Source organism: Zea mays, chromosome 7, assembly GCF_902167145.1.
Source record: "Zea mays cultivar B73 chromosome 7, Zm-B73-REFERENCE-NAM-5.0, whole genome shotgun sequence".
Taxonomy (NCBI): Eukaryota; Viridiplantae; Streptophyta; class Magnoliopsida; order Poales; family Poaceae; genus Zea; species Zea mays.
The window spans coordinates 168,627,993-168,655,479 of record NC_050102.1 but is presented as its reverse complement, the minus strand read 5'-3'; the positions used below and the strand labels follow the sequence as shown (position 1 = coordinate 168,655,479).

General features: G+C 44.8%; 1 protein-coding gene across 7 annotated transcripts; it reads left to right on the top strand.

Moving 5' to 3' along the window:
* The first annotated feature begins 9,506 nt into the window (after positions 1 to 9,506).
* On the top strand, positions 9,507 to 26,642 carry LOC100383403 (uncharacterized). Of its 7 annotated transcripts, none has more exons than XR_002263328.2 (12): positions 9,507 to 10,045; positions 10,783 to 10,955; positions 11,838 to 11,943; positions 19,245 to 20,354; positions 20,425 to 20,530; positions 20,611 to 20,815; positions 21,649 to 21,781; positions 22,496 to 22,600; positions 23,409 to 23,529; positions 24,471 to 24,676; positions 24,759 to 24,805; positions 26,389 to 26,642. XR_002263328.2 is itself a non-coding variant. In NM_001176058.1 (10 exons), the coding sequence occupies exons 1-10, from the start codon at positions 9,671 to 9,673 to the stop codon at positions 24,494 to 24,496; spliced, it is 2,460 nt and encodes an 819-aa protein (NP_001169529.1). In that variant the 5' UTR covers positions 9,620 to 9,670; the 3' UTR covers positions 24,497 to 24,793. The 7 variants fall into 7 exon arrangements, 1 of the variants encoding a protein (NP_001169529.1); XR_002263327.2 differs by having other exon boundaries at positions 26,385 to 26,629; XR_555504.2 differs by lacking the exon at positions 26,389 to 26,642 and adding an exon at positions 25,793 to 26,261.
* The last annotated feature ends 845 nt before the right edge of the window (positions 26,643 to 27,487 follow it).

The window sequence follows — 27,487 nt, the reverse complement described above, 5'->3', positions numbered from 1 at the left end:
ATTGGTTGTCGACTTGGTGTAGACTCCTCCTTCTTTTCCTCCGTTGCCTTGAATGCAACGGGTTGGGCTTCGGATGGGTCGCCAAGCTCGTTGATTTTCCTCGAGCCTTCTATCATGCACTCAAAACTTACAAAATGCCCGATAACTTCTTCGGGGGTCATTTTAGTATATCTAGGATTGCCACGAATCAATTGAACTTGAGTGGGATTAAGAAAAATGAGAGATCTTAAAATAACATTTACCACTTCGTGGTCGTCCCACTTCTTGCTCCCGAGGTTGCGCACTTGGTTCACCAAAGTCTTGAGCCGGTTGTACATGTGTTGTGGCTCCTCCCCTTTGTGAAGCCGGAACCGACCGAGCTCCCCCTCGATCGTTTCCCGCTTGGTGATCTTGGTGAGCTCATCTCCCTCGTGTGCAGTTTTGAGCACATCCCAAATCTCCTTGGCGCTCTTCAACCCTTGCACTTTGTTATACTCTTCTCTACTTAAAGAGGCGAGGAGTATCGTTGTCGCTTGAGAGTTGAAGTGCTCGATTTGGGCCACCTCATCCTCATCATAGTTCTCATCCCCTATAGATGGTACCTGCGCACCAAACTCAACAACATCCCATATGCTTTTGTGGAGCGAGGTTAGATGAAATCGCATTAAATCGCTCCACCTAGCGTAATCTTCACCATCAAAAGTTGGTGGTTTGCCTAATGGGACGGAAAGTAAAGGTGTATGTTTGGAAATGCGAGGGTAGCGTAGGGGGATCTTACTATACTTCTTGCGCTCTTGGCGCTTAGAAGTGACGGAGGGCGCATCGGAATCGGAGGTCGATGTTGATGAAGTGTCGGTCTCGTAGTAGACCACCTTCCTCATCCTCTTGTGCTTGTCGCCTTTCCGATGCGGCTTGTGGGAAGAAGATTTTTCCTTCTTCTCTTTGTGGTGAGAAGAAGATTTCTTCTCCTTCCCTTTGTTGGAGGAGTTCTTCTTCTTCTCCCTCCTTTTGGTGCGGGACTCTTCCGATGAAGTGCTCCCGTGGCTTGTAGTGGGCTTTTCGCCGGTCTCCATCTCCTTCTTGGCGTGATCTCCCGACATCACTTCGAGCGGTTAGGCTCTAATGAAGCACCGCCCTCTGATACCAATTGATAGTCGCCTAGAGGGGGGGTGAATAGGGCGAAACTGAAATTTACAAATATAAACACAACTACAAGCCGGGGTTAGCGTTAGTAATAATAAATGAGTCCGCAAGAGAGGGCGCAAAACAAATCCCAAGCGAATAAGCAAGTGAGACACGGAGATTTGTTTTACCGAGGTTCGGTTCTTGCAAACCTACTCCCCGTTGAGGAGGCCACAAAGGCCGGGTCTCTTTCAACCCTTCCCTCTCTCAAACGATCCCTTGGACCGAGTGAGCTTCTCTTCTCTAATCAAAGCTGGGAACAAAACTTCCCCGCAAGGGCCACCACACAATTGGTGCCTCTTGCCTTGATTACAATGGAGTTGTGATCTCAAGAACAAGTGAGAAAGAAAAGAAGCAATCCAAGCGCAAGAGCTCAAATGAACACGGCAAATCACTCTCACTAGTCACTAGGGCTTTGTGTGGAATTGGAGAGGATTTGATCTCTTTAGTGTGTCTAGAATTGAATGCTAGAGCTCTTGTAGTAGTTGAGAAGTGGAAAACTTGGATGCAATGAATGGTGGGGTGGTTGGGGTATTTATAGCCCCAACCACCAAACTTGACCGTTGGCTGGAGGCGTCTGCTCGATGGCGCACCGGACAGTCCGGTGCACACCGGACAGTCCGGTGCCCCTGCCACGTCATCACTGCCGTTGGATTCTGACCGTTGGAGCTTCTGACTTGTGGGCCCGCCTGGGTGTCCGGTGCACACCGGACATGTACTGTTTGATGTCCGGTGCACCGGTATGGGCGTGCCTGCCGTCTGCGCGCGCTGCGCGCGCATTAAATGCACCGCAGGGAGCCGTTGGCGCCGCAGGGAGCCGTTGCTCCGCTGGCACACCGGACAGTCCGGTGCACACCGGACAGTCCGGTGAATTTTAGCGGAGCGGCTGCCGCGCGAACCCGAGGCTGGCGAGTTCAGGAGGCCGAGCTTCCTTGGAGCACCGGACATGTCCGGTGCACACCGGACAGTCCGGTGAATTATAGCGCGCCGGCTTCCGAGAATTCCCGAGGGCGAAGAGTTTGAGTTTGAGTCCCCTGGTGCACCGGACAGGTGTTGTTCACTGTCCGGTGGCACACCGGACAGTCCGGTGCGCCAGACCAGGGGTGCCCTCGGTTGCCCCTTTGCTCCTTTATTGAATCCAAAACTTGGTCTTTTTATTGGCTGAGTGTGAACCTTTTACACCTGTATAATCTATACACTTGGGCAAACTAGTTAGTCCAATTATTTGTGTTGGGCAATTCAACCACCAAAATTATTTAGGAACTAGGTGTAAGCCTAATTCTCTTTCAAAAGTCGCCTAGAGGGGGGGTGAATAGGGCGAAACTGAAATTTACAAAATTAATCACAACTACAAGCCGGGTTAGCGTTAGAAATAATAATGAGTCCGAGAGAGAGGGCGCAAAACAAATCGCAAGCGAATGAAGAGTGTGACACGCGGATTTGTTTTACCGAGGTTCGGTTCTCGCAAACCTACTCCCCGTTGAGGAGGCCACAAAGGCCAGGTCTCTTTCAACCCTTACCCTCTCTCAAGCGGTCCCGCGGACCGAGTGAGCTTCTCTTTTAAAATCAAATCGGGAACAAAGCTTCCCCGCAAGGACCACCACACAATTGGTGTCTCTTGCCTCGATTACAAGTGAGCTTTGATCACAAGAACAAGTGAGAAAGAAAGAAGCAATCCAAGCGCAAGAGCTCAAAAGAACACGACAAATCTCTCTCGCTAATCACTAAAGCCTTGTGTGGAATTGGAGAGGATTTGATCACTTGAGTGTGTCTAGAATTGAATGCCTAGCTCTTGTAAGTGGTTGAGAAGTGGAAAACTTGGATGACTTGAATGTGGAGTGGTTGGGGGTATTTATAGCCCCAACCACCAAACTAGCCGTTTGGTGGAAGCTGTCTGTCGTATGGTGCACCGGACAGTCCGGTGCACACTGGACATGTCCGGTGCGACAGCCACGTCACCAGGCCGTTAGGGTTCCGACCGTTGGAGCTCTGACGCTGGGCCCGCCTGGATGTCTGGTGGCGCACCGGACATGAACTGTAGGGTGTCCAGTGCGCCAGCATGGGCGTGTCTGACCTCTGCGCGTGCTGGCACGCATTTAATGCGCTGCAGGTAGTCGTTGGCGCCTGAAGTAGTCGTTGCTCCGTAGTTACACCGGACAGTCCGGTGTACACTGGACACGTCCGGTGAATTATAGCGGACTAGCCGTTGTGAATTCCCGAAGCCGACGAGTTCAGAGTCTCTTCATCCTTGGAGCACCGGACACTGTCAGGTGTACACCGGACAGTCCGGTGATTTATAGCGGAGAGACTCTGCGTTTTCCCGAAGGTGAGGAGTTTGGCTTCAAGTCCCCTGGTGCACCGGACACTGTCCGGTGGTGCACCGGACACTGTCCGGTGGCGCACCGGACAGTCCGGTGCGCCCGACCAGGGTGCCTTCGGTTGCCTCTTTGCTCCTTTGTTTGAACCCTTTCTCTTGATCTTTTATTGGCTTATTGTGAACCTTTGGTACTTGTAGATCTTATAGACTTGGGCAAACTAGTTAGTCCAATTATTTGTGTTGGGCAATTCAACCACCAAAATTAGTTTAGGAAATAGGTGTAAGCCTAATTCCCTTTCACCAACGGCCTGGTGACGTGGCTGGCGCACCGGACAGTGTCTGGTGGCGCACCGGACTGTCCGGTGCGCCATACGACAGAAGCCTTCACCAACGACCATATTGGTGGTTGGGGCTATAAATACCCCCAACCACCACTCTTCAAGGCATCCAAGCATTCACTACATCTCATTCAATACAAGGACACAACACTCCAAGACACAAATCAAAGCCTCCGATCGAATCAAAGTCCCCAATTCAACTCTAGTTTTTAGGACTTGTGAGGAGATCGACTTGTGTTCTTTTGTTGCTCTTGTTGCTTGGTTGGCTTTCTTCTTTCTCTCATTCTTACTCTCAACACCTTGTAAGCGAAGCAAGAGACACCAATTGTGTGGTGGTCCTTGTGGGGTCTAAGTGACCCGGGAAATCAAGGAAGGAAGCTCACTCAGTCTAAGTGACCGTTTGAGAGAGGGAAAGGGTTGAAAGAGACCCGGTCTTTGTGACCACCTCAACGGGGAGTAGGTTTGCAAGAACCGAACCTTGGTAAAACAAATCACCGTGTCATCCATTCTTATTTGCTTGTGATTTGTTTTTGCCCTCTCTTTCGGACTCGTTTATATTTCTAACGCTATCCCCGACTTGCAGTTGTGCTTAAGTTTATAATTTTCAGATTCCGCCTATTCACCCCCCTCTAGGCACTTTCACAAACATTTAAATCTTTAGCCTTAGAAATTAATCTAGCATTTTCATCCCTAAGGCTAGAAATTGATTCATTCAATTTATCAATCTTAGCAATTAAACTAGCATTTTCATTTTTAAGATTAACAATTGAATCATGACAAACATTTGATTTTTCAACCTTAGCAGTTAAACTAACATTCTCAGTTCTAAGGTTGGATATAGTGTCATGGAAAATTCTAAGCTCTTTAGTCAAGTTTTCACATTTTTCTATCTCCTGAGCATAAGCATTCTTTACCTTAGCATGCTTTTTATTTTCCTTAATAAGGAATTCCTCTTGGCTATCCAAGAGTTCATCCTTCTCATGAATAGCACCTATTGATTCATTTAATTTTTTCCTTTTATTGCATGTTAAGGTTGGCAAAAGACTAAGCAAGTTGTCTTCATCATCACTAGAACTACCCTCATCATTAGATGTAGTATACTTGGGGGTGGTTCTAGCTTGTACCTTCTTTTTCTTGCCGTTCTTTGCCATGAAGCATTTGTGGCCAACGTTTGGGAAGAGAAGTCCCTTGTTGATGGCGATGTTGGCGGCGTCCTCGTTGGAGGAGGAGTCGATGGAGCTCATGTCGGAGTCCCATTCCCGACATACGTGGGCATCGCCGCCCTTCTTCTTGTAGTATTTCTTCTTTTCCTTCTTCCGCCCCTTCTTGTCGTTGTCTCTGTCACTATCACTAGACATAGGACATTTAGCGATAAAATAACTGGGCTTACCACATTTGTAACACACCCTCTTGGAGCGGGGTTTGTAGTCCTTCCCCCTCCTTTGTTTGAGGATTTGGCGGAAGCTCTTGATGATGAGCGCCATTTCCTCATTGTCGAGCTTGGAGGTGTCGATGGGGAGCCTACTTGATGTAGACTCTTCTTTCTTCTTCTTCGTTGCTTTGAATGCGACGGGTTGCACCTCGGGTGTGGAGGTGTCGCCTTGCTCGATGATTTGTTTGGAGCCTTTGATCATCAATTCAAAGCTCACAAACTTTCCTATAACCTCCTCGGGAGACATTAGCTTATATCTAGGATCACCATATATTAATTGAACTTGCGTAGGATTATGAAAAATGAGTGATCTTAAAATAACCTTGACCATTTCATGGTCATCCCATTTTATGCTCCCGAGGTTGCGCACTTGATTCACCAAGGTCTTGAGCCGGTTGTACATGGCCTGTGGCTCCTCTCCTTGGTTGAGGACGAATCGACCGAGCTCTCCCTCGATCGTCTCCCGTTTGGTGATCTTGGTCACCTCGTCCCCTTCGTGCGTCGTTTTGAGGACGTCCCAAATTTCTTTGACCGTCTTTAACCCTTGTACCTTGTTATACTCCTCTCGACACAAGGAGGCGAGGAGTATAGTTGTGGCTTGGGAGTAAAAGTGCCGAATTTGGTCGGCCTCGTCCGAATCGTAGTCCTTGTCCCCTACCTTCGATACTTGCACTCCATACTCAATCTCATATGCTTTTGTGGAGTGAGGTTAGATGATGCCTTGTTTTATCACTCCACATACAATAATCCTCACCATCAAAAAATGGTGGTTTGCCTAGGGAACGGAAAGTAATGGAGTGCGTTTAGAAATGCGAGGATAGCGGAGGGGCATCTTACTATACTTCTTGCGCTCATGGCGCTTAGAAGTTACAGATGACGATTCGGAGCCGGAGGTGGAGGGTGACGAAGAGTCGGTCTCGTAGTAGACCACTTTCTTCATCTTCTTCTTGTCACCTCTCCGTTGTGACTTGATGGAGGAAGCGGACTCCTCCTTATGCTTGTGGTCGGACTCCCTCGAATGAGTTCTCCCCGAGCTTGCAGACTTGTCGCCACCGGTCACGATCTCCCTCTTGGCATGATCTCCCGACATCACTTTGAGTGGTTAGACTCTAATGAAGTACTGGGCTTTGGTACCAATTGAAAGTCGCCTAGAGGGGGGTGGATAGGCGGAATCTGAAATTTACAAACTTAAACACACTACAAGTCGGGGTTATCGTTAGAATTAAATCTGAGTCCGAAAGAGAGGGAAAACAAATCAACCAAGAAATAAAGCAGATGAACACGATGATTTGCTTTACCGAGGTTCGGTTCTAAGGATGAAAACGGGCGGATACGGACGGATAGTATGTCATCCTATATCCTACCCTAATATATTTTAATCGGATCCGGGATCAGATACGGATATTTGGAAACGGGACGGATATGGATACAGAGACCGGATATTTATTCGAGCGGATAAGTGATAGATTCGGATATTATTAAGTCGGATACATCTGGATAACGGATACTTTACCGGATAATACATACATTGCTTATCATTCTCTATAATTAAGTTCGTGCATAAAATAGTTGAGAAAACATTAAAGTTTATTAGAAAACATAGATATTAAACCTTTAAGATTTATTAGAATTTTCGTAAATGGTCTTAGAGAAACTATTAGATCATATAAATTCTAATACATTGCGGATGAGTCAAACATATGTACCAATTAGCTAAGGCTCTGTTTGTGTTGGTAGAGTTTGTTGACATAGGCTCGTGCATTACTGGGTACCATGTATCTGTTTTTATCTTTCTTATGTAAACAAACTAGAACCTGGTGAACCCTACACTACCTCCTGCTAGCTCCTTCATGTACAGGGAGTCAGGGATGCACAGGGGCTGAAACCGCTTTGATGTAAACCAGAAGATCGAGCCACGCGGCCTTGTGATGCTGTCTCACTGTAGCCGGTGTGTCTGCAGGAAAAAAAAAGGAGAACATTCCCTAGTCATCCCCACCGGACAAAGGCCCCAAGTATCAGCTGTGCGACTAGAGTCCTGGAACTTGTGAACGCGAACGTCTTTGCCTGGGCCACTAGTCGCCCTGGTTGATTGCCATAGTGGGCTGTTGGGCCATAAAAAAGTTACCGGGTACCCGAGAGCCGGGTACCCGTATCCGCTCGTGGGTTCCGGGTATTTGTCCGGTATAGGTCATCCCATATCTGTCCTGTATCCGATCAGACTTTATTCGGGTACTACCCATATCCGTCCCAAATTAAAAAAATACTCGTATCCGTATCGAAAAAACGTCCCGAATTAATACCCGTATCCGATACCCGTTCCGGGTACCCGATCCGTTTTCACCCTAATCGGTTCTAAAGAACCTAGTCCCCGTTGAGGTGGTCACAAAGACCGAGTCTCTTTCAACTCTTTCCCTCTCTCAAACGTCCACTTAGACCGAGTGAGCTTTCTCTTTAATCAAACGGGTCACTTAGATCCTGCAAGGACCACCACACACTTGGTATCTCTTGCTTTGATTACAAGTCACTTGAGAATAAGAATGAAAAAAGAAGAAAGTATGATTGCAAAAGCCAAGCGACAAGAGCGACAAATAACACACAGATCACTCTCTCTCTCAAGTCACTAATCACTAATGATCACTTGTCTCAATTGTGGAATTTGGAGAGATTGAAAGCTTTGATTGTGTCTTTGACTGAATTGCTAGCTCTTGTATTGAATGTGAAGGATTGGAGTGCTTGGGTGTCGTGAATGGAGGTGGTTGGGGTTGTATTTATAGCCCCCAACCACTTCCTAGCCGTTGCCCCCTTTCTACCGACCGCGGACGGTCCGTGTCTCTGGTCCGGACGGTCCGCCCCTGCACATCAATAGCTGAAATCGCAACGGTCAGCAGTAACGACTATATCAACAGCTACTATGCATTAAATGCGTCGTCAGATGTCAGATAAAGCAGTCACGGACGGTCCGGTCGTGCACCCCGGACGGTCCGCGAGGACGCTAAAATTACATTTTACTGAACCCGTCACCTTCGGGTTTTTTCTGGTTTTCACCGACCGGATGGTCCGCGCCTGAGGCCGGACGGTCCGTGCTTGGTCTCGGACGGTGCTCGCTTCTCCGTCGGACGGTCCGTAGTGTAGACTTGTGTTTTTGCAGTGTTCCTGTCCGAGGTCACCTTGGTGCCGCGGACGGTCCGCCGCAAGAGCCCGGACGGTCCGCACTTAGGTGTTTTCCAAAAAGCTTCTCCTGTCCGGAATAATCTACGGTATTCCGGATAGTCGACTTAGAATGGTTGTAGATGAACTTATGCACATGTGAAATGATCAACTGGGCAAACTGGTTAGTCCACGAGGTTTGTGATGGTCGTCAAACACCAAAATCGATTATAGGAAATATTGAGACTATTTCTCTTTCACCAACCTCGTCTCCTGGACCACCAAGCATCTGCCTGTCGTCTCTCGCTCCAGCGCTGAGACCAAGTACCATGTTGTGGCTAACGGCGTGGCCGAACCTTTTGACTACGCTAGCTTCTCCAGGAGGTCCACAACCCTCTCCAGCGTGCCGTCCTCGTCTACATTTGTTGCTTCCGTTTTGAAATCTGAGCCTGGTAGAGCAAAAAATTGGAAATTAGTTGTCCATATAAGCCCACATTTGTTGCTTCCGTTTTGAAACTATCTCAATTTTCCTCGATACGTTTATTGCTTTCTATGCATAAAACAAATCTTACTCACGACACGACACTTGCCATGGTAGCACTTCAGCTATATTCACTGCAAGTTACCCAACGTTTTCAGCCATTTCTAGGACAGTACATTCAATTGCAGTTAACTGGGGTTTCCGTATTCGAACTTTAGCGAACCTTGCCACTTGGGTGTGTAAACAAAATTTCACCAATACATGATTTGCGCAAAAGGGAAAACAATGTCTCCTGCCAACGGTAAACAACTGTGAAATGCATGGAAGGCAAAATTTTAAGCAACTTTGGAAAGAGTCAGCTAGAAAGGGTGGAAGCTTCTATTTATGATGATTTTGTCCAAATTTGTTTTATACAATATTGCACCTGTGTCCAACTCAATAGAAATCACTCAATAGATGAAAATATATAGAAATAACTCCCTAATTTTCTTATAATTCTTAATATATATTCACTTTATTTTTTTATATTTATCGTATCGTTAGCATCTACGGAGGAGTCCTGCCTCACATCACAGTTCATCGAAAATCGTAGTTCTTGACAAATGAATCATGAACTCTTGCGAGTGGGATCACTTTGCTTTTTTTTTTTTGTAGTCGATCTATCCAACAAGCCCGGCCGGAGGTTTAAACTTATCAAATCACGTGAAAAGATAGCTCGCCGACGCTGACGCAGTCCGGAAACGCGTCGCCCAGACGCCCACACATCCATCCACAACGGTAAAGCCGCCGCGGCGATGTCTTCCGCACCCCCGCCTCCGCCGTCTCTGAACCCCGAAGTGCCCCCGCGCATCGTCCGCGCCCCCCCGCGCCGGCCTCCTCCGCGCGCGCCCGGTCCGCCGCCTTGGGCGGAGCGTCGGCCTGCCGTGTCCGTCGACCTCGACCGCGGCCGTCGCTCGGTCCGCACCGAGGTGGACGGCGTCCGCGCCGCGTCGCTCCCTGCGCGACACCGCCTCCGCGTGGAGGGCAACCGGTGGCAGCGGGACTGGAAGGTGTCCGAGGTCGTCGCGCGCTTGCTCGCGCTGCCTCATGCCGACGCGGACGCCGTCGACGCCGTGCTCAACTGCTGGGCCGGTCGCTTCGCACGCCGCAACTTCCCGCTGCTCATCAGAGTAAGCCCCATTCTCTCCCTTTTGGTGTTGATGCTACTATTGGCCAGTAGTGTGGCATTCAAATGGTCAAATGGCTCGAGAGGAGCAGTACGCGGTGAACTTATAGTGCAGCATCTATTTCACCTAGTTACGTTGAGTTCTAGTTGGTATCGATGCTAACAAGTTCATTCTCAGTTGAGCTTATGACCATTTTCGCTATGCAATGATTACAAATTTACAACCACCACTTTTATTTGTTGCTAACATGCTATTAGATAATCAATTTACCGTAATAGTGCAAGTATTCTGTAGCAACTATCTTTAGTGCTTTATATAAGGATTAAACTAGGGACTACGGTAGCCCTGCGTCTATTTGCAGGTGGCATCGGTAACTCTGCTTATATTTTGTTTTGTCTATGGATTTTATAACTGTGCACACTAGCTCCATTTACTTTGCAGTATTTGTTGCTATGTTTCTCAGATAGGCATTTACAACTTTGATGTTCACTATCAATATGTCTCTAATCTACAGCTTTCTCAGTCACTTCAGAAAATCTAGTTGTTCTCGCAATACTCAATTGTTGTCATATTTTTGTGGGTGTGTTATTAGAGACTGTATTATAGAACACCTTAGTAGCTGCTGCACTTGCAAGTCATGGTTCTTATTTTGTAACAAACCAAACATCTCTATAATTTCACTGATTACATGTTAGCCTGTTCCAGTGATAATGCACTCACACAGTTTGTGTCACCTGTAGGAAATTGCAATTTCTGGATCCTTGAAACATGCTGTGCATGTGTTCCGCTGGATGAAAAATCAGGAGAACTACTGTGCTCGCAATGACATTTATGGCATGATGATTAGGTTACATGCTAGACACAACAAGGTTGATCAAGCACGTGGCCTGTTCTTTGAGATGCAAGAATGGCGGTATGAGTGCATATGTCATACTTTCAACACCTTATGACCTTAAACAATGATTACCTATTTACCTATTCTTTTTTTTCACCCTCACAAGAAGTCACAGACTCATATAAGTTAATTACAAATAATAAATTTGCTGTAGAAGTTCTACTGATTCAGCAAAGTAGATTTCCGTTCACAAAGTTCATGATGTTGATTTGTTTTGACTTTCCTTATTGCACACTATTGAAGAGAAAATCCATCTTATGCTGCTGAATCACCAAACTGATTCAGAATAGGATACTCGCTGTAGGCCCCCACATATGATTGTGGTGTATTGTGTGAACATTATGCTATTAGTAATATTCTTCAATGTATAATGATTAATGACCCACTCTGTAATGTGGGACCATCAGTAACAACACAGGTGCAAGCAGTCAGGAGCAGCCGCGTTAGGGTAATCAGCAAAGTTTCAGAGTTTGTTCAGTTTCAGTTAGGCTCTCGATTCAAGGAGGATTCCGTTTATTAGAAGATATTGGTTGTTAGGAGATTATGTTTGCCTAGAGATAAGTTTCAGGCCTCTTATGTAATATAAGTCCTTGATGTATTTTGGAAACACCAAGCAAGATTAATCTACTCCCACCAACCTCTCTCTACCAAGCGCAGAGAAGTTGGGGCTTGACCCCAAACCTCTGTTTCATCTTGTTTACCAGCTACATTCTTTTCCGTTCCATGCTCCTTATTTTCTACTGTTATTATATAACACCAATCAGATATGTTGCTTAAAATATGGTTTACATGCAGATGCAGCTGTTGTTCTTTATTTTCTTTTTGTTAATTTGGTGAAATGGTAGCCTTCTCATTATCTATTCACTCTTGGTATGCTTTACACTAAAAATATATCCACAGGTGCAAGCCTAATACTGATACATACAACTCTTTGATCCATGCTCATGCTCGAGCTGGCCAGTGGTGTTGGGCCATCAACATTATGGATGATATGCAACGTGCCGCTGTAAGTATTCTCCACAGTTATATTATTCATTCCATCATAATTCCGTACATGTTTGGATGTGCTCTGTACTTTCCAAATGCTATAGAGCAACTTGGAGAGTTTTCTTGATCATATCTCATGATTGCTTTTAGATTGAACTCACTACAGGCTTGCTAGCCTTGTGAATCAATGTAACAAGTTATTGTTGCATTATGAATTCATAATCTTCATTCTTCGTAGCTAGATGTTCGTGGGAGAATTTCTTTTCTTTTATTTCCTCTTTCCTGACTCAACTGAACCAAAGATGAGAGCTTTATAGGCCGAGCTGGCAGAATACTCACGTATCACCACTGTCTCGAGCACTTCACAAAGATCCTGAAACTCCTCAATAACTCTTAACAGAGAGCACCCTTCTCATATCAGCTATCCACTGGTAAATCCTTAACCAACCTCTTGTTCGCAAGGCGGCTGGGCAGGGCCGGGCCCTATGCACGTGCAACAAGTACAACCGCACAGGGCCCAAAATTATGAGGGGTCTAAAGGGCCCAAAATTCTGAGCGGCCTAAAAAACTTTTTATCTCAATAAATAATATGTATCAATAAGCAAACTAACATTACACCATCTAAGTTAAACTCAGTTAGCAGCTAGATTGTTACTTTTCAAACACATCTATTAATACGTATGTTTATTTATATGCTCTATTACAATATAATTTCGTAAAAACGGATAGATTTAATATAAATAGTTATAAGAGTTATCTAGTAAACATTTTATAATTCAGAATACATGAATTCTATTACAATGTAATTTCGATTATATTTTTTCTATAAAATAGGGTCTCTTTTGAAGTTTAGTACAGGGCCTCTAAATTTGCCGGCCCGCCCCTGCGGCTGGGTACTAAATAAAAAGCAGCAGGAGGTATCTTTGATGCCTCTCCCCTCAGCCATCTATCCTTCCGGAACAGCGATTGGCACCATCTCCCAACTCAGTATGCCATAGCCATCAAATTCTGAACCACGACACTTACTTGAATTGAAAAAATAGTCCAAGGCCTATTGGGATCTGTTTTCTGCAGCCAAGGCCACCATGCTTTAAGAGCCCACCCAAGGTTCCATAAGTCACTAATCTTGAGACAACCGAGATCCTTCGGCCGAGTAGACCTTAGACCAAGCCAAAAGACAGGGGCCACCCCTGGCCTCTTTCCTTCCTCTCCAAAGAAAGCATTTTCACAATTTATCATTTGCTTTGATGGCCCATGAAGGAAGGTCTAGAGCCATAGTTGTACAGATCATTTTTGCCGTCATGACATATTGCACATGAATGACTCTACCAGCCTTGGACATAAGCTCCACCTTCCATCCCAACAACAAGCTAACCACCCGATCTATTAGGCTATCTCCAACAGCTTACCCACCCCCATACCCATATTCAAACTCCACTATGAGAATTGCGAACAATGCAGTCTACAATGCAAAACACTGTTTTGGGTGACCACATGGGTGAACTGCTGGACACGGTCTTATGGACTGAATTTTGGTCCCTTGTCAGCTTCTTGAGTGAGAGAGGCAACCCAAGGTATTTGCAAGGAAACTCAGAGATAGTGCAAGGCAGCAGTTCTTGGATACATTTCAATTCCTCTTCACCACAACGGATCGGGAACACAACTCTTCTGAACATTGGCCTGTAAAACTGAGGCTGATCCAAATAGATGAAGAATGTCCAATACCAAATTAATGTCCGAAGCATCTGGCCTTAAAAACACCACTACATCGTCCGCATACAAGGGAATATGGTTTTGCACATTCCTAGCAGACAGCGGCTGAAGCAAGCCCTCCTCTGAAGCTTGCTGCACTAACAGATTCAAAACATCCATAACCAAAATAAACAGTATAAGTGACAGGGGATCGCCTTGCCTCAGCCCCCTCCGATGACAAATACACTCCCTGGGCAGGCCATTTATAAGAATCATGGTGGAAGAGGACGTCAACAACCCACTAACAACACACCAGATCTTCAATAAGAAAAGCCCATGACACCGAGTCAAATGCCTTTGAGATGTCCAATTCAAGAAGAATTCGAGCTTGCCTTTGACTGTGCAAAAACGTGGCCGTTTGCTGAAATAGCATGAAGTTGTCTAGAATAAATCTCATCTTGATAAAAGCAGTTTGGTTGGGAGGAACCATATTTTACAGCTGGCCCGCTAGACTGTTAGCCAGCAATTTAGCCATTAATTTAGCGAAGCTATGTGTAGAAGGGAATAGAATGGAGGGAATCACCGCACACCATTGTGGGTGGGGAGCCTTTCATATATATATATATATAGCCAATAGGCATACATGGAAGTTACATACATGGGAAGCTATTCCCTGTACGAGGAAACAATCCTAGGCTATAGATAGAAACAGTCCTAGGCTATACATGGCAGCTAGCCTATCTAGGGGATTACAATCAATCACTAATCAGTCTCTAATTGATCCTAATATATACATATCCTAATACCCACCCACAATCGTAGTGGAAGCATCACAGACGCATAGACTGGTCCGAAAGTCAGTGAAGAGCTAGACGGGCAGACCCTTGGTCATGATATCGGCGAACTAGTGCGTAGATGGGACATGAAGAACATGGAACTGTCCCAGAGCTACCTTCTCGCGAACGAAGTGGATGTCGATTTCGATGTGCTCGTGTGGCGGTGATGGACTAGATTGGCTGCCATGTAAACGACGCTCACATTGTCACAATAGACAACCGTCGCACGCGGGATGGAGATGTGGAGCTCATGTAGTAGCTAACGCAGCCAGCAACGCTCAGCAACAACATGGACCACTGCACGGTACTCCGCTTCGGCACTGGAGCGAGATATAGTCGTCTGACGCTTGGAAGACCAAGACACCAGGTTGTCGCTGAGATAGACGCAGAAGCCGGAGGTGGAGCGGCGTGTGTCGGGGCAGCCACCCAGTTGGCATCGGAGTAGGCTGTGAGTTGATCGATGGCGCCGAGGCCCAATTGCAGACCTGCTGACAGAGAGCCCTTGACATAGCGCAGGATGCACTTGATTAGCGCAAGATGCGGCCCGTGAGGGTCGTGCATGAAGAGGCAGACTTGTTGGACAGCATATGCTAGGTCCGGTCTGGTCAGAGTGAGGTACTGGAGGGCACCAGCGAGACTCTTGTACTCTGAGGGGTTGGCGACTGGAGCGCCCTCGGAGGCAGACAACTTGGTCCGAGCATCCACCGGAGTAGCTGTCACGTGGCATTCAGACATGCCAGCGCGTTGGAGGAGATCAACGGTGTACTGCCGCTGGGAGAGGAACAGTCCACTGCTGTCCCATGTCACTGAGATGCCGAGGAAGTGGTGGAGATCACCGAGGTCTGTCATGGCAAACTCCGAGGAGAGGTGGGAGGTGACGTGCTGGAGAAGAGTCGATGACGACACGGTGATGATGATGTCATCGACGTAGAGGAGGAGGTAGGCCATGGCGTCTCCAGCCTTGTAGACAAACAGGGAGGCATCCGATTTGGATGTGGTGAAGTCGATACTACAGATGAAGTTGGAGAAGCGTTGGTTCCAAGCTCGCGGTGCCTGCTTAAGTCCATACAAGGACTTCTGTAGCAAATAGATAGAGTTAGGTGCAGCGGGGTCGACGAAGCCTTTCGACTGCTCGCAGTAGACAGTCTCTTTGGGGTTGCTGTGGAGGAAGACATTCTTCACGTCGAGCTGGCGCATGGGCCAGCCTCGGGACGCAGCAATGTTGAGGACGGCGCGCATCGTGGCCGGCTTGACAACCGGGCTGAATGTCTCGTCGTAGTCGACGCCTTCCTTCTAGGAGAAACCACGGACGACCTAGCGCGCCTTGTGCTGGGCAAGGGAGCCGTCAGAGTGGAGCTTATGTTTGAATAACCACTTGCTAGTGACAATGTTCGCACCAGGTGGTAGAGGTACTAGGCGCCAAGTACCGTTGTCGATCAGTGCTTTGTACTCGTCCGCCATCACAGCGCGTCAGTTGGGATTGGCGAGGGCACTACGATAGTTCGCCGGGATGGGCGAGGTGATGGAGGCGGAGAAGCCGAAGCGCTGGACGATGCGGAGGGACCTTGCCTATGAACGTGTCACAGGTCGGGTCTAACCCGAGCCGCTGGAGAAGTAGGGGACGATGCTGGAGTCGTCGCTGGTGTCGCTAGGGGTGCAGCAGCCACAGGAACCACTGCCTCAGTGGCCGGTGCTGCTGGAGGCTGGGCACGAAGAGTGTAGACGGTGTTGAAATGTTGGCCGCCTGTAGGAGGAGCCGTCGGCCGCCCATGGCCGCCAAGTTGTGGCCCGCCCGCAGAAGGAGCCGCTGGAGTCCCATGGCACCTAGCTGTGGCCCACCCACAGGAGGAGCCAGGGGGCTGAGCTATAGTATGGCCGGGTCTAGGAGCGCCGGGAGCATATCCTCGCTACTGCCAGCGAGCGACGGAGTAGTGCTTGCTGGTGACGTCGAGGAGGTGAGGCCATGCATCAGAAAATCAAGTGATGACGGCATGGAGACCGCCGATGGTGCTGCCGAGAATGGGAACACGGACTCGTAAAAAATGACATGGCGTGAGATGATGATGCGGCGAGTGGCCATGTCAAGACAGCGATAGCCCTTGTGGGAGGATGGATATCCTAGGAAAACACAAGGTGCGAATTGTGGGGCGAGTTTGTGAGGGGAGGTGGCAGTAAGGTTCGGATAGCAGAGGCATCCAAAGACGCGAAGGGAGACGTAATCTGGGAGTGTGTTGTGAAGTATTTGGTGGGGTATTTGGTTTTGGATGGAGGAGGAGGGACACCTGTTGAGGCGGAAGGTTGCTATTGTGAGGGCCTCAGCCCAGTAGGGAGGTGGCATGGATGCATGGAGGAGCATGGTGTAGATGTTGTTGGTAGTGCGGAGCATGCGTTCAGCCTTGGCGTTTTGTGGTAAGGTATAGGGACAAGAAAGACGGAGTGTAATGCCATGGCTAGTGAGGAAAGAAGTGGTGGCGTGGTTAGCAAACTCGATCCCATTATCTGCTTGGAAGGATTTAGGCGTGGTGCCAAACTGTGTCTGAGCGTATGCAATGAACTCAATCATGTGGCGGTGGACCTCAAATTTGTGATGAAGCAGAAAGGACGAGCAGTAATGGGAAAAATCATCAAGACAAGATAATATTTGAACACAGAGTTGCTTAGCACGGGAGATGTCCACACATCACAGTGAAGTAAATCAAAAGGAGCATTGGTTACAGATGTGGAATGACTAAATGGGAGTCGCACATGCTTGCCAAGTTGGCAGGTATGGCAGAGGCATGGCGAGCTCTTATTGTAGGAGATGACCAACATGTTTCGTAGTTCGGCGAGGGTGGATGGACTGAGGTGGTGGTGCCATAGGGACGACATGGTGGCCTGCAGGAGGGAGCCTGTGTGGAGGGGTAGGTGTATAGGTCGCCACCACTATTGCAACAAAGAGTCACGCTCCCTGTCTGTTGGTCCTTGACAGAAAAACCACAAGCGTCAAATTCAATCGGGCAAGCATTGTCACGAGTGAATTGACGAACAGAAAGGAGGTTGCGCACTAGATCAGGTGCAAACAGAACATTGTTAAGGCGAAAAACAGAGTTGGGGGAGGAGAGTGTGGATGTGCCACAATAGGTGATGGGTATGGTGGTGCCATTGCCAACTGTGATGCCGGAAGGAGGGGGGAGACGGGACATGAGTATACCATCCGAAGACGACATGTGAGCTATGGCGCCGGTGTCGAGGACCCAGGGAGAAGACCCCTGGAGGGACATCTGATTCAGGGCGGCGATGAGGCCAGCCTGATCCCAGCTGCCATGCTGTGGCAGGGATGGAGCAGAGATGTCGGAGAACTGGGCGGGGGTGAGCGCAGTGTGAGCTTGGGCCTGAGTGAAGGAGCCGATGATTCCAGGGCCGTGCCAGGGAGGGTTCGTCGCCGGCGGGCGCCAGGGCTGCTGATGCACCCCGACGGTCTAGGGGGGTAGCAGTACCAGGGGGCTGCAGGTGGTGCTAGGGACTTGTGCCCACCCCCGAATTGGGAGTCGCGCTTGCCCTTCTTCCAGCGGCCGCCGTCACCCTGACTGCCGTCGCTGCTGGAGCCACCGCCGGTGGTGCTGGAGGTGGTGCGACAGCCTGTGCCGCACGAGGTGTGGGACACGGTCTGGGCCACAACAATGCCCTTGTTGGCGAGGCGGAGCTCCTTTAGCATGAGCTTCTCGCGAGTGGTGGCGAAGTCTGGCAGCCGGTGCGAGTTGGCGATGTTGTCGGCGGTGCTGGCGAAGCGGGGGTTGAGGCCGCAGAGGAAGTTGAGGACGAGCTTTGGGTCGGTGATGGTGCGGCCAACATCGCGGAGCGCGTCGGCGGTGGCCTTCATCCGCTGCGCGTAGTTGTTGATGGAGGAATTGCCCTGAGTCATGGAGCGAAACTCGTGACTCAAGAAGATGGCACGTAGAGCCTTGTTGGCCTCGAAGAGGCGCCTGATGGCGACCCAGAGCTCGCGTGCAGTCTGGTTCGGCACCACAACAAGGCCAATGATGTCTGGCCCGACAGAACCAAGGAGCCAGCTGTGGACGCAGGCATCGGCAATGCCCCAAGTAGGATCAGTGGGGCGGGCTTCCTCTAGTCTGTCGACGTGCGGAAGGAGGGCAAATTTCCCGCAGAGAGAGGTGAAGAACGGTTCCCACTGATTAAAGTTGGGCTTTGCCAGTTCGAGGGTCACCGGGATGTGATTCTTGACGTTGATCGTCGCATAGGGGGCGACAAACACGGTGGGAGCAGGGATGGAGCCCTATGTATTTTAGTAATTGCCATTAATTCATTACTGGTGTTGGTTCAGGGGTAGCTCCATGTAGCTTTGCTACAAATTTAGTTTTATAATGCCACAAATCATCTCATGCACATCAAAGATATGTACTTGCTGGTATATTTTGCATGTGATTTCATTTTTTATGTTGTGCTTACTTTCCATTCTAAAACATCTATTGATGATTAGAAAAAAATGCTACCATGGTCCTAATACATGCAGCAGTCGGTTGTTTTAATCAAAATTTGGGAGTTGTTGCTGAAAGTGAATATGTATCACTAAACCAGAATAGACATTGAAGATTACTATGAAGATATGAATTACTGCTTGAAAAAAACTAATTGCCTGAATTTAACTGCACATGCTTGTAAAGATATTCTACATAATTAGCATCTGAATGTTCCTGGAGTGACATTAACAAATAAACATCATTGGAAAAAAATCCAAGTCATTATACATTATGGTGGTTTAGTTTACTCCTTTAAAAGATACTTTTTGTTGCAGATACCTCCTAGCCGAACTACGTATAATAATGTTATAAATGCATGTGGAGCTGCTGGTAACTGGAAGAAAGCTTTAGAACTTTGTAAGAAGATGACTGAAAATGGTGTAGGGCCAGATTTGATCACACACAACATTGTTTTGTCTGCTTTTAAGAATGGAGCTCAGTACTCAAAAGCCATAGCTTACTTTGAAATTATGAAATCCTCTAAAGTTGCCCCTGATACATGCACTATGAATATTGTGATCCATTGCCTTGTAAAGATTGGGCTGTATGGGGAAGCTATTGAGTTGTTTAACTCAATGAGGGAAAGAAGAACAACATGTCATCCAGATGTCGTTACATATACTAGCATAATGTATTCTTATTCTGTTTGTGGGCAAGCTGAAAATTGCAAGGCGGTCTTTGATATAATGGTTGCTGAAGGTGTCAGACCTAATATTGTATCCTACAATGCACTTTTGGGTGCTTACGCCTCACATGGTATGCACACAGAGGCCTTGGAGACTTTTAAATTACTGAAGCAAAATGGGTTGAGACCTGATATAGTTTCCTATACCTCCTTACTTAATGCTTATGGTAGATCTGCACAGCCTGAGAAAGCTAGGGAGGTCTTTAATGAAATGAGGAAGAATGCATGCAAGCCAAATAAAGTCAGTTACAATGCACTTATTGATGCTTATGGATCTGCTGGAATGTTGAAGGAAGCGATTAGTCTGTTGCATGAAATGGAGCAAGATGGCATTCAACCGGATGTTATTTCAATAAGTACTCTGTTAACAGCATGTGGCCGCTGCAAGCAGCTAACTAAAATTGACATAATTCTTGCAGCAGCTAAGTCTCGAGGGATCCAACTAAATACAGTTGCTTACAACTCAGGCATCGGAAGTTATTTAAGTTTGGGAGATTATAAGAAAGCTTTGGTGTTATACACGTCAATGAGGGCAGGCAATGTGAAGCCAGATGCTGTGACTTACAATATACTCATTAGTGGATCTTGTAAATTGGGAAGGTATGTAGAGTCTCTGAAATTTTTTGAAGACATGCTGGACCTGAATATTCATTTGACCAAGGAAGTCTACTCATCCGTGATTTGCTCATATGTCAAACAGGCAAGTGTTGCTGGATTGTCTCTCTGGTTCACTTTAAAGAACTAGTATTCTAACAATGGCTTTAATTCAGGGCAAATTAACTGAAGCAGCATCTACTTTTAATTCTATGAAAGAAACTGGTTGCTTCCCCGATGTTTTGACATATACGACATTAATTAAAGCATATAGTGATGATGGTAAGAGTCTTCGATGATAAAATATTTCATTAGTTTTAAATTATCTAATCCTGTGTTTCGTATGGATCATAACTCATAAGGGAGCTGGAGGAGAGCATGGGACCTATTCAAAGAGATGGAAAATAATGGCACACAGCCAGATGCTATTGTCTGTTCATCCCTCATGGAAGCATTGAATAAGGGAGGTCAACCTGAAAGGGTCCTTCAGTTGATAGAATTCATGAAGCAAAAAAAGATTCAATTGAACCAAAAGGCTTATTTTGAGATAATATCTTCATGCACCATGTATGTTTATCCACTGTTTTAAGTTATATGTGCACTCTTGAATTGGTGACTAGGTTGATTATTATTGAAACAGTGTCCACTCTTCACTATTTTGTTGAATTGTTAAATGGATTTACATTTTGCTGCAGCGTCACAATGTTTAGTTGTACTACATATTTAGGTGTGGGTAACTTTCACTCCTGTTATGTACATAGTATTATGTGGCTGAACTTTTTGAATTACCATTTGTATTTTACCGTGTTACCATTTGAGATGCATCTACCTGATTGTTGTTTTGGTGTCACCTCGCCAAATATACACAATTAGTTAATATGAAGAAGTAGTACTAAAGTCGTATATTTGTTGAGATAGCAGGGTAAAACATTGTCATGGCTAAAATGTCTCATTTTGTGTTAGATCAAATCTTGTAACTAACAAGGAATGTGTTGAGGCTACTGGAACTATTCGTTTGCTTACTCTGTTCAAATGATTGTTCAGTTATCCAGCAACATCCTTTTTATTACTTGTTGGGCATTTGCAGTTTTAGAAAGTCAGCCTCTATACCAATAACTATTATCATCTAGATCAGGTCATGCTTATATTGTTTTCATGGATATTTGCTTACTCTGTTCAAATGTTGTTCAGTTATCCAGTAACATCCTTTTTATTATTTGTTGGGCATCTTCAGTCAGCCTCTATACCAATAACTATTATCATCTAGATCAGGTCATGCTTATCTTGTTTTTATGGATATTTGATGCAAGTAGTAGTTTGATGTTCTATTTCTTTTGAAAGATTACTAGTCCTGTTAATTTAACTAGTGGGAGTGTGAGACTTTTACTGCTTGGCAACAGGTTACGAGACTGGAAAACAGCAAGTCAAATAATTGAACATTTGGATTCCTCTCTCTCATCTATTTCTTTTGGCACACTCAACCATATTTTAAATTTTCTTGGAAAATGTGGCAGGACAGAGAGCATGATGAAGGTATAATTTCTTTCCTTAAGAAGGTGCCGTTGTCTAACATCTTTTTCTATAATTTTGCAACTAAGACAATGCCATGGAAATAACTATCTTTTTATCATTTATTTTCATTACCCATTTACCTGGCAGAAACTGCTCTGGCACCATAATGTTTTTCTGCAAACTAAAAATCATTTGATCAACATGAAAAATCCTGATACTCCTTGTTTCAGAGGAATTAATACTGTCTGATGTTAATCTTCCTTCAATGTTACTATATTGGTTTCTTAATAGCACCATTGTGTGACAGCAAGATATAGCCTCCATGCACCGATGTACAACCTATGTATTGCTGGTCTCTACCAAATAAATGATTTTTGCATTAAGAATAATATTGCCATCTTTACTAGTTCTGAATAATCACATTTTTCTTATGAATATGCTTTGATGCTTGAGGAACACGCCGACTTGTTCATAAGATTTGTGGGAAAAACTATTTCTGCAGTGATGCTTTGTCTGTTGGTCGTGCATTTCCTGTTACTGCTCCTTGGACTCTTTAGGGCCTATTCGGTTTCATCGTAATCCATGTGGATTGAATAGGATTTAGTGAGTTTAAATCCATAGCAAGTCAAAGTCTCTGCTATTTTTTTTCCCAATCTCATCTAATCCATGTGGCGTTGGAATAACCGAACCAGGCCTTACAGGTGATACTTATTGTTATGATTTTCTATCATGCAGCTGTTCTATAAGATGGTGACTTCATGCTCTACTGTGGGCCTTTCTACTTATACGATTCTGCTGAGAAATCTCTTAATTGTGGGGAAATGGAGAAAGTATGTTGAGGTACACAGGGCCCATCGCTAGGCAGCTATACTATCTCATTTGAATAAGAGTTGATGAGTCCTTCATAAAAGATTCCCTTAATAAATAGATTTATATTTGCTAAGTTCCATTTGCAACTTGCTAAATTGCGATAAAATGTTGATGTATTAAAGATCTGTATTATTTATATTTTTTTCTCGAAAGCGCAGGAGAACTGCGCCTCATAATATATTAAGAAGAGGTAAAAAGGGGCCAAGAAAGGCCAGTACAAAACAACCTCCTTACGGAGGCCAGTAAGAAGCATACAAAAAAGAATCCATTAGACTCTACTTAGCTCTCAGCTAACGGTACAGCTAGATGGCAGAGCCCCTTGGCACCAGCGATCTCCCATTGCATCCTTTCCTCTGTATTATTTATATTAAACCATAATGTCTACTTTTTTTCATTTGACATCTTTTGTCTTGTTCTTTGTTATGAAACACTGGTAAAAGAAGACTTGAATAGGGCATGAAAATCAGTTATCCATGTACCTGAACCTTGACTTGTTATGTTGGGTTTCAACTTTAGCCTACTCTAACTTGCTTGGTACTAAAATGCTTTGTTATTGTTGTCTTTTTTGTGAAGCTCTATGACCTGTTAGAAAAAATGAATTATGGTAAATTATTCATGCAATCTTCTGCCTGCAGCAAACTGTAACATAAGCATTTTAAGCTAGGAGTTGATTAGTATTTGACTAAAAAATATGTATGAAACAGGGGGAAAAGGTGGACGATTACAGGTGTCCAATTTAATGACTTTTCTAATTATTGTTTTTGTTTCGTCCATGTAGGTTTTGCAGTGGATGGAAGATGCTGGAGTCTGCCCAACACTCTATATGTATCAAAGCGTGCTTCCATATATCTGGAGAGACAACAGTATGGACTATGTTACTCTCATGCAAGAAAAAATAAGTATGACACTTCCCAATCTAATCATTGTTTGCATGAAAAACATGTTATTCTTCTTTGATCTGATAATATATTTAAATATTTAATATTTATTTGCATTCATTATTGCCCTTGTTAAATCTATAATGTCCAGCTTGAGGACTTTGATGCATTTCATCTCATGTTTTGAAATTTCTCGAACTAAGCTTCTGTGAAACACAAATACTGTATTTTGTTGACCGTCATAGTTCAATTACTGTTCTTCTTTTTAGGCCTTTGTATTTTGATGTTTTAATTTATTTCATATTATTAATTCATTTTTTCTGTGAAGTGTTATGTTTTTTTATAAAACTATTCCTGATCAAATTAGTATTATAATATGATAGTATACTGATATAAATCAGGAGGAAACAAGATGCAACATGCAACTACTTCAATTAATACATGTATTAAAGAAACAAAAAAACATATATTTAATGTATTAAAGAAAAAATATTTTTAATTACCAAATTACTCTTATGACAAACTAGAGCGAGATATAAAAACAAACAATGCGTTTTCCAAAGTCCCATAGTACCATTGCACTTGTATTGGATGTTTGGATTCATTTTCTTCCTTTCAATCTTCCATTTATCATATACTCCTTCAATGTCTATGAATGTATGAACCTGAACCAATGGATTTTAAGGGTTTGTTTTACTTTGCTCTGTTGCCTATCATGCCTTTTGATTTCGTTTTACTTTACATGGTAGTGAAAACCTCGTCTGATGCAACATACACGTATGATGCATTAGAGTGACTTTCATTGATCAATTCATCTTTAGACGCTCTTCACTGTTGTCTACTTATTCTATATGCTCTTCAGTGTTCTCTTTTCTGTTTCCATTTCTCCATGTGATTACCGGAGCATTGCATGATTTGCATCATGTTTTCCTGTATGACCCATTTTAGCTTGTTCATTCCAGATGCATTGAGAGAGAAGGTAACATGAGCTTCAGATATGCATTTGCTCGCTTGGTATGAACTATGAAGTACTAGAAGTCCATAACCGAATACTGAAGGTAGCTTTAGAATGACACTAGCAGGATTCAGGTAGGACATAATTGTGAGTCTGCCTGCCCTAGTCGGGATTGAAGCAACGAATCCCTCTTCAGAAAAAAAAATGGATATGGTAAGAGTTTTCTAATATAAAGTTCACAAATATTCCCTCTGTTTCTTGCTATAAGCTGTTGCCTTACCAATGTGCTTCTTAGGCACTTCAAGAACTTAAGAAACGACATGATTCTATAGTTGATAAAAGGTAAGTCACATGTGAAAAGAATGACCTCATGAGTCATTTGCTATGGCTTCTAATGATCACAGAAATTGGGCCATTTGTTGCTCGTATAGCTTGGCTTAGAAAAAACCATGTTACTCTCGTAGTTCGAACTCATCTTTTTTCTACGACATTCTAATTTATCAATGCCTTGGAAATAAACAGCTTTCCCATCTAGTGTTATGGGGCGCGTTTGTTTGCCCGGACGTAGTCTGCTCGAACAGGAAGGGAAGGTGACTAGGTGAGAGCCGGTCAGACCGTGTTTGTTTGTCTCAACAGCTCCCCCACGCAGCATAGGCAGGGGAAAATGCTCAAACCGTTCTCTCTTTTTGAAGAAAACAAGTACACCAGCACATTTGTAGAGCATCAACCAACAATCCAACATATTACAAAGTTTCAAAGTACAATTTAGTTTACTAATTTGGTTCACATCACTCATAAGTACGGCCCTAGAATTGTTTTACTCCACTAACGTACCCTACAATTGTTTAACTTGACCAACCTCAACTATATGACGATGCTTTTTTTTAGCTGGCCTATTTTGTTGGTGCACGTAAGGGCATGATACATGATGGGTGATGCCAATTTTTGAAAAAAAACTATGAAGCTTTTGCTATTCGCCTCCCTAATCTTGATTATGGTGATTTTTCTGTCAAAAAGATGATCAACAAGGTTTGAGAGTTCAACAAATTTATGAAAGACTTCAGACTTAAACTTTAAAGAATAAATTCGTGAGAGTTTACTGTAATCGTCAATGAGGCTCACAAAGTATTGTTTGTCTCCAAGAGATTTAGGAGCATCCCCCAAACATCAAAATATACAAGTTTTAGATGATGACTCAAAACACTATTAAATTTGAAATAAGGCAATTGATGACATTTGCCTTTTTAACAAGTATCACATACGATATTAATTATTATTGGACTCTTTAGAACATGATAAATTAAAGTTATTGATAATTTTTTACTATAGGAGTTGATGGGTGACCAAGATGACTATGCTACCGTGCTACGGATTTACTGACTGCAAAGGCCTACTTGAGCGAATTCAATAGTAGGGGATATATCATTGTGAAACCGTCCTCTAAGTAGAGGTCTCCTAATGACCTAATCCTTGATAAAAAAAATACTCCCTCCATTCATAAATATATGACAACATTGACTTTAAAAAAACTTTGACTACCCATATTATTCAAAAAAATAATAAGTTATTATTTTTTGTGATTTGTTTTATTATTTAAGATAGTTTGTGCTTGACTTAAAATTTTATATTTTTGAATAAATATTTTAAATATAAGACGAGTGGTCAAAATTTTTAAAAAAGTCAATGGTATCATACATTTGTGAATGGAGGTAGTAGTTAGGATAATATTCAAGAAAAGCTAAGTTATGGGAGAAGCTAATTTATGAATAGAGATAAGATTATTTTGTGACTTCAGAAACATACCATGTGTTTGGTTACCTGCGTCTGTCGAGTTTCTGTAGCCGCGGATTCCCAAAGCACCTTTTGTTTGTTTTCCTGCATAACACAACCGGGCTCTAAACATGCAAAAATCGTTTCTCAGCCAGGCTGGTCAGATACGCGCACGAGGAGTGTAGCTGGTGGAGCAGGCCGCGTGCATACAACCTTGGTCTGGCATGTATTCCTAGAACACTTTTTATTTTGTTTTTCCATCGTATATTTTAATTGAAATGTATATTTTAATTAAAATGTTCAATCACTAAACCAATTTTAGATCTGTGTTCTTGATATTTTTACGAACAAAACTAGACTACACTTGCTATATAAATTTTAAAGATTTATTTATTTATTTATTTTATCCCATCTTTATTTTGGTGCGGATAACCAAATAAATGATGCACTTGGTCTGAATGTACTTGTCGGAGAGGGAATTCTCTGGCCGGGTGGCGGAGTGCACCCGCCCTAAATCCTAAGATGAGGAGGGGGCTTAAGCGTTTTACCTGTCTTGCTAAGCGAACATCAAGCACATGAACACGTGAGGATTTAGAGTGGTTCGGGCCGCCGGAGCGTAATACCCTACTCCACTGTGTGTTGGATTGTTGTGGAAGCTTGAGCTTTGTGTGTAAGCCTGAATGACTTGCGTATGAGTCCTCTCACGTTACATGTCTCCCCTTTTATAGTTCAAGGGGGGCATGTACAATGGTTCTAAGCCCCGACATGTGGGCTCAGGGACAAATGGAAGGATGGATCTACTGCTTGTCATGCCCGTGTAATCTCCGTGCACCCTGACACCTGAGATCTGCGTAGCCTCGTCGCGCAGGAGGAAGCTTCTCGTATAAGGGATGAGTACAGTGCACTGCGCAGCACGGGCACACTGTTTCGACAACGGACTGGACAGGTGCGCAGTCTGCAGGGTGGCTCTGGCGCTGTCTGCCAGCGGAATGGACATGACGCAATAAATGCCGTGGGGGCACATCATCTGTCAGAAGGGTGGACAGGCGGTGTGTCCTCTCCGCAAAAAATGCGGAGGTCGTGCGGCTCAGAGCCCTTATGTCATGCTCCGCCCGCTGGCCTACGTCACGGACAATAAGCCATGTGGTTGCATTAGACCCTTGGTCGAGCGGGGGGTGGAGGCGCCACGGCTAGAGCCAGGACACGCGTCAGTCCTGGACCCATGCCTAGGTTATGACACTCCTTTTTCCTGGG